Source organism: Labeo rohita, unplaced genomic scaffold, assembly GCF_022985175.1.
Source record: "Labeo rohita strain BAU-BD-2019 unplaced genomic scaffold, IGBB_LRoh.1.0 scaffold_680, whole genome shotgun sequence".
NCBI lineage: Eukaryota > Metazoa > Chordata > Actinopteri > Cypriniformes > Cyprinidae > Labeo > Labeo rohita.
In genome coordinates this window covers 12,290-23,522 of record NW_026129613.1, presented here as the reverse complement: position 1 = coordinate 23,522, position 11,233 = coordinate 12,290, and the positions used below count along the sequence as shown (strand labels likewise).

The 11,233-nt window shown below is 36.1% G+C and overlaps 1 long non-coding RNA gene, 1 pseudogene and 3 gene segments (V, D, J or C); 1 reads left to right on the top strand and 4 right to left on the bottom strand.

The window, feature by feature from the left end:
• The window catches only part of LOC127161600 (Ig heavy chain V region 914-like), a 5,645-nt pseudogene extending 3,951 nt beyond the window's left edge, over window positions 1-1,694 (bottom strand).
• LOC127161603 (uncharacterized) overlaps window positions 1-2,328 on the top strand; it is a 5,363-nt gene extending 3,035 nt beyond the window's left edge. The window contains exon 2 of the long non-coding RNA XR_007827098.1: window positions 2,194-2,328. This is a non-coding gene — a long non-coding RNA (uncharacterized LOC127161603). The remainder of the gene's footprint in view (window positions 1-2,193) is intronic.
• LOC127161597 (Ig heavy chain V region 6.96-like) overlaps window positions 1-5,639 on the bottom strand; it is a 10,682-nt gene extending 5,043 nt beyond the window's left edge. Inside the window, 1 exon segment of the V gene segment in view lies at window positions 5,550-5,639. Within this exon segment, the coding sequence occupies window positions 5,550-5,601 (52 nt within the window).
• Window positions 5,640-6,483: 844 nt separating this feature from the next.
• On the bottom strand, window positions 6,484-6,927 carry LOC127161601 (Ig heavy chain V region XIG14-like). The segment is given in 2 exon segments: window positions 6,484-6,737; window positions 6,822-6,927. Coding segments are annotated over 2 exon segments (297 nt in total).
• Window positions 6,928-10,492: 3,565 nt separating this feature from the next.
• LOC127161596 (immunoglobulin heavy variable 3-23-like) lies at window positions 10,493-11,002 on the bottom strand. The segment is given in 2 exon segments: window positions 10,493-10,833; window positions 10,916-11,002. Coding segments are annotated over 2 exon segments (399 nt in total).
• Window positions 11,003-11,233: the final 231 nt, after the last annotated feature.

Genomic DNA, 11,233 nt, shown 5'->3' with positions numbered 1-11,233 from the left:
TTTGACCGTGATTAAGTGCGTCGAACCCAAAATGGAGGATGAGTGTTAAAAATAGTAACTTTCAACATGAGAAGTGAATGTCTAAGAAGTATACAGATAGTTGAGAAAAGCAAGCAAAATGAGGCACGACGATAAACTGTTTAGATTTTTACAAACATGGATTAATTATAGTGACGAGTAGCGAGAGTTAAGGAAAACGTGTTTGTGATTACATGTAAAGACCTCATTTAGCCGTGGCTCTGTCAGCCATTACGATTAAAAGAACATTCGTGAAATACTGTTAATAAGAAAACCAGTCAGATTCAGTTGTAAACTGCTTTTATTTTTTATTTTGTGAGAGTTCCAGGAAAACACTGTGGTTCAGTTAAAATATAGTTCATGAAAGAAAGACAGTTCATTAGTACATTTCATAGAAGATTAAAACGGATTAAAAAGAGTATTAAAACAGCTTCAAACTGTTATCATTGATGGAGTAATGTGAAAATACACTAGATAGTCATTCTTGTAATTGTTTATAGAGTTTATATTACTCACTGTATTCAGAGTAAAGGAGGCTGTGATGCTTAAATTATGTCATTGTAATACTTTTCCTTTATGCTATGTGAAAGTGGGCACGGTACACATTCAGAACTATTTGATGAGAATGTTCATCAATTTAGAGCCAATATTTTTGAGTGTGGTTTAAAGAGTAAAATATCCAATGTCATATATCTGCATAAACATCTGCACTATAAGACATGTTTTGTTTATAATTCTCTGTTAAAGTGTCTGATGCGAAGAAATAGTATTCAGTACATGATGAGCTTCGTGATAGACGCAACAGATGCGCTCCTTGTTTGACCTCTCTCTTTCTTCTATCTTTTCGAGCAGAAAATAAATGTGTTGCTCTAAGACAGAGCAACACATTGCATCTTTCTTTAAAGTGTAACACTTACATTTAGCTTATTAGGCAAAATTTATTAATTCAAAATTACTCTATTGTGACAGTGATTGGGGATGATGTCATTTAAGGACCGACAGAAGGACAGAAACTTATAATGTAATATGCCCTAAAAGTGACAACTTGGTTGAGTCTGTAAACACAAGATTACAGTGTTATATTTTCATGTATTTAAGTTCATTTTTATGAGTGGGTCACCACCACAACTAGTACACATAGTTTTTGTGCAGCTCTGCTGTGTTTTGTCTTACTGTGAATCTCTCGCACAATAATAAACAGCTGTGTCTTCAGTCTTCAGACTTTTCACCTCTAAATACAGCATGTTTTTACTGGTGTCTTTGGTGATGGAGAACTGGCCTTGTAGAGACTGAGCATAATATGCACTTGAGCCAGTGTCTATATATCCAATCCACTCCAGTCCTTTCCCTGGTTTCTGACGGATCCAGTGCATCCAGTAGCTGCTCATTGAGAATCCAGACACAGTGCAGGACAGAGTCACTGATTCTCCAGGTTTTTTCATCACAGAATCTGAGGAGGTCAAAGACTGACCACTAACAGCTGAAAAACATGCAACAAATAATGTTAGATGATTTAAAACAGTGAAATTACAACAATAATACAGAATAAATGGGAGTTTCTCACATGAAATAATCATCAGTATGAGTCCATACAGTAGCATCTCCATTACCACAGTAAAACAGTGATAGGTTACACTGCAGCTGTTTTAGTCACTGGACACACACACTGACTGAAAGTTCAGCTTATAACACAGTCTTTCAGGAGTCTGGGAGACATTGACCCTTCCCACAAAATCATTTGCATCTTTGCAGATCTGTAGTTTAATACATTAATCTGAGCATTATTAAAATAGGGAAATTTTTCACTTATATTTTTATAACTGAGCAAAATTATATTAATTTATGTTTACTTTTTTATGGTGTGTTATTTAATAATGATGCATCATGATTTTATGCTAGTTTATCACCAGCATTGTTATTTTGCATACAGTTTCTAGCTCAGCAGGGAAGGGTTTTCCCTTGATGATGAGTTTTTGAACAGCTGCCTGTATTTGTGTTTTCACAGTGTCTGTCTTGCACAGTAATACACTGCAGTGTCTTCAGTCTTCAGCTGATTCATGTGCAGATAGAGATTAGAGCTGTCCTTAGATGCTGTGAATCTGCCCTGCACTGACTGAGCTGAGCTCTTATTAGAATCTGAATAATAATAAATAATCCATTCAAGTCCTTTTCCAGGTGCCTGACGGATCCAATACATGCTAGTGCCACTAACAGAAAACCCACTGCAGGCACAGGTCAGTTTGTAGGAACCACCTGGAGACACAACTACTGACTGTTCAGACTGTGTGAGCACAACCTGACAGTCAATACCTGTGGATAAACACAACATTTAAAACAGAATTATGAATATGTTTTTGTTTACACTAAGAAAACATCTAAGTTCTTCATTTGTCCAGGGAATTTACTTACAAGACACAGCAGCCAGCAACAGCAAGAGAAATGAAGTGAACATGGTTTATATGAAGGCTGAACTGGTGATGAGTCCTCCACTCAACAGTGTTTAAATATGAAACAGACATCAATTAATTTGCATCAAAACCTTGAATTATCAAAATCAGTGGAGTCACTGGTGATTGTGTCAATTGAGTTTCATTTCATGGATGATAGTACCACCTACTGATATGGAAATGGTATTGTACTTCAGTGAATAAACATGATTATTATTATTATTATTATTATTATTATTATTATTATTTATTTATTTTTTTTTTTTTTTTTTACAGCAGGCATGTGTGTGCAAGCCCTCAGTTCCATCAAACAAATGTGACATTGTGTTTTGTTCATGAGAAAGTGGGTAAAGCATTTTGGTAAAGTTGTATAGTTTTAATAGGTTGTAGTAGAACAGCGAACACAGATCAGCACTTTTGTAATATCAGGTTGTTGTCGTTGTTGTTTTGGCTGAATTTCTTGTTGAAAAACCATGCTGAGGGTAAATAGATATATGATTATATTTTTAAAAATAATAATATTGAGAAATACGTGATAATTTACTTGTAGATCATAATTTATTTTAATTTATATTCAGTAACACACTAATATATAGATGTGCATGTAATAACATTTGGTACTGTGTATGTATAAATATATTTAAATAGATTTATACGAAAGATGTTCACATTTATATGTATATATACAGTACTTAGAAATAGTCAATTGTCTTTTCTATTTTGTATTTATATATAAAGTCTGATAAAAGTATATAAATATGTGTTTAAGTTTGAACTCTTTAAAGTGTTACCTCATGAAGGATTAATACACCAATTTTCCTATAAGTAAATGTGTTATTTAAAATATATCACATTATTTTTTTCCAGGTATTGTTTCATAATGTTATATATGGCAACTGTACAGGTTTGTGTATCTTGATCATTGATAAAGACTTTGAATCTATGCTCTTAATGATGCACCTTAATTAATCCAGACCTTTATATACTCATTTAGTTGAGAAGCTGTTTATGAGAAAGTATAATTTGTTGAATTGCGGGGAAGTTGCTATTGAGGTCTGATGCATGAATAGTTTTTGTTCAGCCCTGCAGTCTTTTGTGTAACTGTGACTCTCGTGCACAGTAATAAACAGCTGTGTCTTCAGTCTTCAGGCTTTTCACCTCTAAATACAGCATGTTTTTACTGGTGTCTTTGGTGATGGAGAACTGGCCCTGAAGAGACTGAGCATAATATACAGTTGAGCCAGATATCTGCCCAATCCACTCCAGTCCTTTCCCTGGTTTCTGACGGATCCAGCCCATCCAGTAGCTGCTCATTGAGAATCCAGACACAGTGCAGGACAGAGTCACTGATTCTCCAGGCTTTTTCACCACAGAATCTGAGGAGGTCAAAGACTGACCACTAACAGCTGAAAAACAGCTGAAAACATAGAACAAAATATGTTAGATGATTTAGAACAATTAATGACAACAATCTGGAAAAGTGAAATCATTCTCACCTGACAAAATCATCAGCAGAACTCCATACTGTAACATTTCCATTGTGACCATAAATCTGTCAAATCAAGAGAAACAAAAAGATATTTATCTGCACTGCAGCAGAACACAAACACTGACTGAGGATCCAGTTTATAACACAGTCCTTTGAGAGTTTGAGTGACACTGATCCTTCAGACTAAATCATGACATTTGCATATACTGTATCTGCCCTACAAAAGTAAAATGTGGTTAAGTAGCCTATAGAAACACTGGAAAAGGCCAAAGGCTAGTGACATGGTGGGCAGAGAAGTTTAAAGTTATTTCTGGGCATCCATTATCATGGCAGTGATCTTTTAATATGTTACGAACATTCAAAATAAAGCCACTAAAATATTAGCCACTAAAAATGCTGTGATATTTTACTATGATTAACCAAAGAGCAAATTAACTTAAGTGGTAACTTTTCTGGTTATTATTCTCAGGAAATCTTAACATCAATACCAGTAGCTGCCAGCATCATGAGCAGATGTGTAAGTGATGTAGAGATTATTCACTAGTGAATGTGTTGCTTTTAAGATTCTCAAAATACAAATGTGGAGTGACAAAGCTTGTGTGTGTTTATAGAGCAATGTTTGATTATTTTTAATCCTGCACACAGACTATTAGAAAAACAGGAATTGTGTGTTTACAATCCATGGAGTTGTCATGAGCATCTGTAAAAGTGAACAACATGCTCTGAGAGTCTGTCTTTATTGTCAATCTTTTGTAACTATAGTTAGTTAGAAATAGATTCTCCTGAGATGAAACATGACCAAAGGGTAAAACAACTACTTAGTAGTTTTTATAAAACTGTAAGTTGGGATATTCAAGAGATTCAGCATTGTCTAAGGAGACTCGCAGGTTTAAACCTTGACCCTACAAATGTATTGTCAAATTGCAAAATTTAAAATAGTCATCCTAAATTTCTGTTTGTTTTTGCTTTTTCCCCCACAGGAAATGGGTAGACAGACAGAATGTATTGTTTAAAGTTAATGGTCTGGAGATGAAGTGACTCCGTTGAGTTCAGACGTGTGATTTAGAAAGTGTACTAAACAAAAAGGCTGGCTCATTCTGGGTGAACTATTCCTTTGAGGAATGAGAAATAAAATGATAAAGTTTTATTTTAGAGAACTGTTTGTTTTCAGATTTTGTGCAGTGCTGTAGCTGTATTCATCACTGTGTCTCTCTTGCACAATAATATACAGCAGTGTCTTCATTCTTCATATTATTCATCTGCAGATACATCTGTTTCTTGCTGTTGTCTCTGGAGATGGTGAAGCGTCCCTGAACAGACTGAGAGTAGTATATAGTACACTACCAGATGAGATGTATGCCAGCCACTCCAGACCTCCTCCTGCAGCCTGTCTGATCCAAGCCAAGTCCTGGTCACTACTAAATCCAGAGAATGTACAGGTAAGTCTGTGAGATCCTCCAGGTTTAATGACCACTGACTCAGACTCAGTCAGTGTTTGACACCAACAGACTGAAAAACAAACAGTTCAACATTAACATTTACAACAGTACACATGAATAAATCTGATTATTATCAGGTTTTCAAGAGCCTCTTACATTCTGTGAGAGCAAACATGAAGATAAAACCCAGTTTAGACACAATATCCATTGTCCTGTTATGAAAAGAGGAAGCTGATGCATCAAAGTCACAAACAAGTTTTGTGTCTGGAGATGAATAGAGTGGAGGCTTTTTAAAGAGGGCAAGGAGAAGTAGGTTTGCATAGCTAGGGTGCCCTCTAAAGGTACGTTTACATTTTCTGTGACCTTATAACCTCAGTAACCATCTCTGCCTTTCAATGTATTGTTTGTTTATACTTACTAGTTCAGAGACATAGTAGTGGCAGTAATGGTGTGCTTGACAAAGGAGATTATTAAACTAACAGTCTTTATTAACACTGTAAAAGATGCAGAAGACAATTTAAACAAGCATGAAGAAAACTAAGTACTTAAATACAGACTGTAATCAACGGAAAACAGAACAGAAGTGTGGAACTAATTAACAACAAAGGAAACTAACAAGGGAACACAGGAAAGCAGGAACAGAATACAGTGAAAAAATAAACTATGCTTGTTACAAGTAGATAATTATGAATATTTGCAATAATGTTTATATAGCTTTTCCCATCATTGACTGTGTTTAAGAGATCATCTTTCAAAGATGTTTACTAATGTGCTGAACATTTAACTTGCTGATTGTGAAGGTTCACACAGTGGAATGTTGTAGAGCTCATATGAACTGTAATTTGTGAATGTTTTTATTATAACATTTTATTTAATTTTATATAAAAATATCATAGTTTTTTTGAGTTATTAAATTTTACTAAAACACTCAGAAAATTAACAAAATGTAACAAAACGTGAAATGTGCTAAAACATGTTCTTGGACCCTCAAAGATCACATGAGTAGTTTTTGTGCAGCCCTGCTACCTTTTGTCTTACTGTGACTCTCGTGCACAGTAATAAACAGCTGTGTCTTCAGTCTTCAGGCTTTTCACTCTAAATACAGCATGTTTTTGCTGGTGTCTTTGGTGATGGAGAACTGGCCCTGTAGAGACTGAGCAAAAATAGTGCCAGTGCCAGTGTCAATACGCCCAATCCACTCCAGTCCTTTCCCTGGTTTCTGACGGATCCAGTGCATCCAGTTGTTGCTCATTGAGAATCCAGACACAGTGCAGGACAGAGTCACTGATTCTCCAGGCTTTTTCATCACAGAATCTGAGGAGGTCAAAGACTGACCACTAACAGCTGAAAAACATGGAACAAATAATGTTAGATGATTTAAAACAGTGAAATTGCAACAATAATCCAGAACAAATGAGAGTTTCTCACATGAAATAATCATCAGTATGAGTCCATACAGTAGCATCTCCATTACCACAGTAAAACAGTGATAGGTTACACTGCAGCTGTTTTAGTCACTGGACACACACACTGACTGAAAGCTTATAACACAGTCTTTCAGGAGTCTGGGAGACACTGACCCTTCCCACAAAATCATTTGCATCTGAGTGTTCGTATAGTAGACAAAAGAAAAAAAATCTTCACTTATATTTCAGTAAGTGAGAAAAGTTATATTTAGGGATGCACCGAAATGAAAATTCTTGGCCGAAACCGAAAACCAAAAAAGAGGAAACCAAGGCCGAAAACCGAAACACCGAAAGAAATTATGCCAATTATTAGTACCATTGCATTTGTGGCTATGACTGTGTACTAACCTTACTAAAATCAAGGCATTGCAATTGCATAAATTAATATTAAAGTTTCAAAGAATAAATCGTTGAGGTTGAGCTTGTCATCTGCCTGACATTTGAGAAAGATTTGAGAGGGTGTATTTAAATAGGGCCAGTGCATAAATTAAAATTTTTGTCACATTTAAAAAAATATCTAGCAGAAATATGGCTACAATCTGGTAGTCACATATATAGTAGCCTAAGGGGCCGTTCACATATTGCGTCTTTTGCGCGCTCAAGTTCATTAATTCAAATGTAGACGCGTAGCAGCCGCGCTCATAACGGAAGCGACGCGGTCGCGACGCGCTCATTTTTTTTTCAGACGCCACGGGAGCGCAAGCTACAGAGAGCTTTGGAAAGGAGGAGAATTCGGCACGCCTAGCATTTTCCACGTTTTTAGGCGCGATATGTGAACGGCCCCTAGAGTGTACTTTTCATTGTTTTCATTCCGTAGTCCGTCTTAACCTCACACCGCAGACATGTTGCCTCAGACAAGCACGTGCAGGCCGCGGTTTCTGTTTGCGTCATCACAAAATACTGTTTCGGCCGTGTTGTTTCGGTGATAAAAATTTTTCGGTGGCCGAATATTCGGTGCATCCCTAGTTATATTACTTCATCTGTTTACTTTTGTTCAGGAACGTGCTGCCCGTTTCCCAAAATGAACTAAAAGGGCCCTCTCTCAGCAATTATCAACAGTAATATTGTGGTCTATAAAACTAAATGCATTTTAATTATAATTATATTGACAACGTGTACAAAACAGTAACAGATGGCTCAAAACTCTGAAAAAAATGGCTGTTTATTTTAACTTATATCTGTCAGTCATCATTACCATTGTGTTGTTATAGATTGTGTGCTTCTTAAACAAGCTCAAATTTAATTAGATAATGTGAAGCAGAGTGGTACTGTATCTTCCCAGTCTTATTCATAAATTGGTTGAAAACTATCCACTGTTGTTTTCTGTTTTCTGTTTTTTTTTTGTTTTTGTTTTTTTGTTTTTTGTTTTGTTTTTGTTTCCAAAACAAAAAAATTAATCTGCCTCGCAACAGAAACATTTTAGAAACATTTGATGATAATGAGCTTTTAAGAAGGTATATGGTCTTAATCGCGAAAGGTATTATGACTGTTGCAGAACTTGCAGGGACGCAGTCACTTCACCAACAAATAGAAACAACCCAACAACGCCACAGATCAAGGTTTTGACAACCCTACGGAATGGCAGCTCCTTTTGAATGCAATAAATATTTTAATGAGGCTAAGGATTTTAATCTACAATAGTATAACAAGGTTACATGAAAACATTATGGTCAACTTGAAAATAATGTCCGTTTACCTGTAGCAGTTGTTTGTCGCTTGAATTCTGCAATCTCTGCCTTTGCCTGACTTTGCAAAGAATACCAGCGCTTTTCACAGTCATCTTTGCTTCTGGACAAAAGTGGGAAAGCTGCATTTATTTGCACACATATATTTTCCCACACATCTTTTTTTTAGTTTTTGAGGTAATTCCATTTTCCATTGATTATATCCTTGTTTTCATGAACAAGTTGGGCAAGAAGTAAGAGATGTTCTTGCATCCAGTTTAGTTTTCTTTTACGTTTACATGCCTTACTATCACCTATGATTATTCTACTCTGTTAATTAAAAGGCTGTTTATATGCATATCCACTAACTGTATAGGAGGAGCGCACATGAAAGAGACTGAAGATATGTTTAATTAGTGACACTTAGCCTGCATTTTAAAATCTTTATTTGAATATGGCAACATTTTTATTTGAAAACCTTTATTTGAATATGGTAACATAATATTGCACGTTGCAATAATTCTATGAGTAAATGTCTGACAGAGACCCCTCCCCATCAGCCAATCACTGTGTGCATGGTTAGTGAGCATGCTGACATCATCCATAGTAACAAAGTCAACCCCACCCTTACTATTCACCCTTTATTCTTACATGTACTGTGATAATATTTTATTAGCCCCGAGATAAATCATGTCAGTGAATAAATACATAGATATGCATTAGTTATTTGTAATCCCAAATAGTCCAGTGGTAGATTTTATGTTAAATGAGTTAGAGGTTTTGGGTTCTAATCCGCCGTCACATGAATGTTTTCCCCCATATTTGATTTAAAATCAATATGTTCATCAGTGATCCTAAATCAGGGACACATTTGTGTGTATGTTGTTTTGGGTTTTTTTAACCGTCATAAGCCATGGATTGAAGCGCTCGCGTGCGAACAAGCCGCATTGAGAAAGTTCCATCACTAATTAACATCTCAATGAACATTAAGCATGATTTCAGAAAAAAAAATACAGATTCCAGCTTCAGCACCCTATTTAACAGAAAGGAATGTTTAATCAGCATTAGGTACATCCGTGCCGCGAGATGTTCAAAAAAGTGGTGGGACAATTGGTCGCGATTTCTCTCTAGGAGTTATTTGCCATCTGACTATTTCTATGGTCACGCATTGATGAATCATAGAGATGTTTGTACAGGCCTACCTGTTCAGCCAAAACAGCTTTAAAATTGTTGGTGATCAATGCGGTGACACGTGAACAGTTCACTGGAGATGCGAACTTGCGGACGTGTATAAATCAGTGTTTACGTTGCACAGATTTTGGAGCTAGTTTTAGCGCTAAAACGCTTTGTGAAACACTCTTAGAGCAAAAACGTAGAAGTCCTAAATTTAGGACTGGCACGCCTATTATTTTTAAGATTTTCTCCTAAATCGGCAAGTTATGAGCTACTTTTAGCCTTAAGATGTTTTGTAAATATGGGCCCAGAGCTATAATTCTGCCATAAATCAACTGTGAATCTAAAATAAAAAATTCTGTACTTATACACGGTTGCAACACTCCAAGCGTCAAGCAGTAATTGGCCAGAGCTAATAGTAATGAATGAATGACATGCTTTAGAGTAACTTAAAGTTGTGTTATCTGCTAGGATGTTTATGGATGGTTGTTGGAAGACTGGTACTTGGATGTGTTACATTACATATGTATTGTAAAGGGTTACCTCAATTTCTCAACATTTGTGATATATTAGTCTCTCTCTCTTTGTTTGGCTTTTTTCCCAACAGGAAATGGGTAGATAAACAGAATTTATTGTTTAAAGATAATGGTCTGGTGAAAAAGTGTCTCCGTTGGGTTTAGATGTGTGTTTTAGAAAGTGTTTAACAAAAAGGCTGGCAGCTTATTCTGGGTGAACCATCCCTTTTCAGAAATGGGAAATCGAATGATAAAGTTTTATTTTGGAGAGCTGTTTGTTTTCAGATTTTGTGCAGTGCTGTAGCTGTATTCATCACTGTGTCTCTTGCACAATAATATACAGCAGTGTCTTCATTCTTCATATTATTCATCTGCAGATACATCTGTTTCTTGCTGTTGTCTCTGGAGATGGTGAAGCGTCCCTGAACAGACTGAGAGTAGTATGTAGTACCACCACCACCAGAGATGTATGCCAGCCACTCCAGACCTCCTCCTGCAGCCTGTCTGATCCAGGACATGTCATAGTTACCACTAAATCCAGAGGCTGTACAGGTAAGTCTGTGAGATCCTCCAGGTTTAATGACCACTGACTCAGACTCAGTCAGTGTTTGACACCAACAGACTGAAAAACAAACAGTTCAACATTAACATTTACAACAGTACACATAAGTCTGATTATCAACTGGTTTTCAAGAGCCTCTTACATTCTGTGAGAGCAAACATGAAGATAAAACTCAGTTTAGAAACAATATCCATTGTCATGTTATGAAAAGAGGAACTTAATGCAACAAAGTCACAACAAGTTTCTGGAGATGAATAGAGTGAAGGCTTTTTAAAGGACAAAAGGAGAAGTAGGTTTGCATAAGGTGCCCTCTAAAGGTACATTTACATTTCTTTCCCCTTATTAACCTCTGTAAAAAATATTTAGCATGTTGTTTTTTTTTTTTTTTTTTTTTTTTTCCTGTCTACTGATATCTTGTATCACTGCCATTGTGTTAATAGCTGATATATCTTCTCCACTG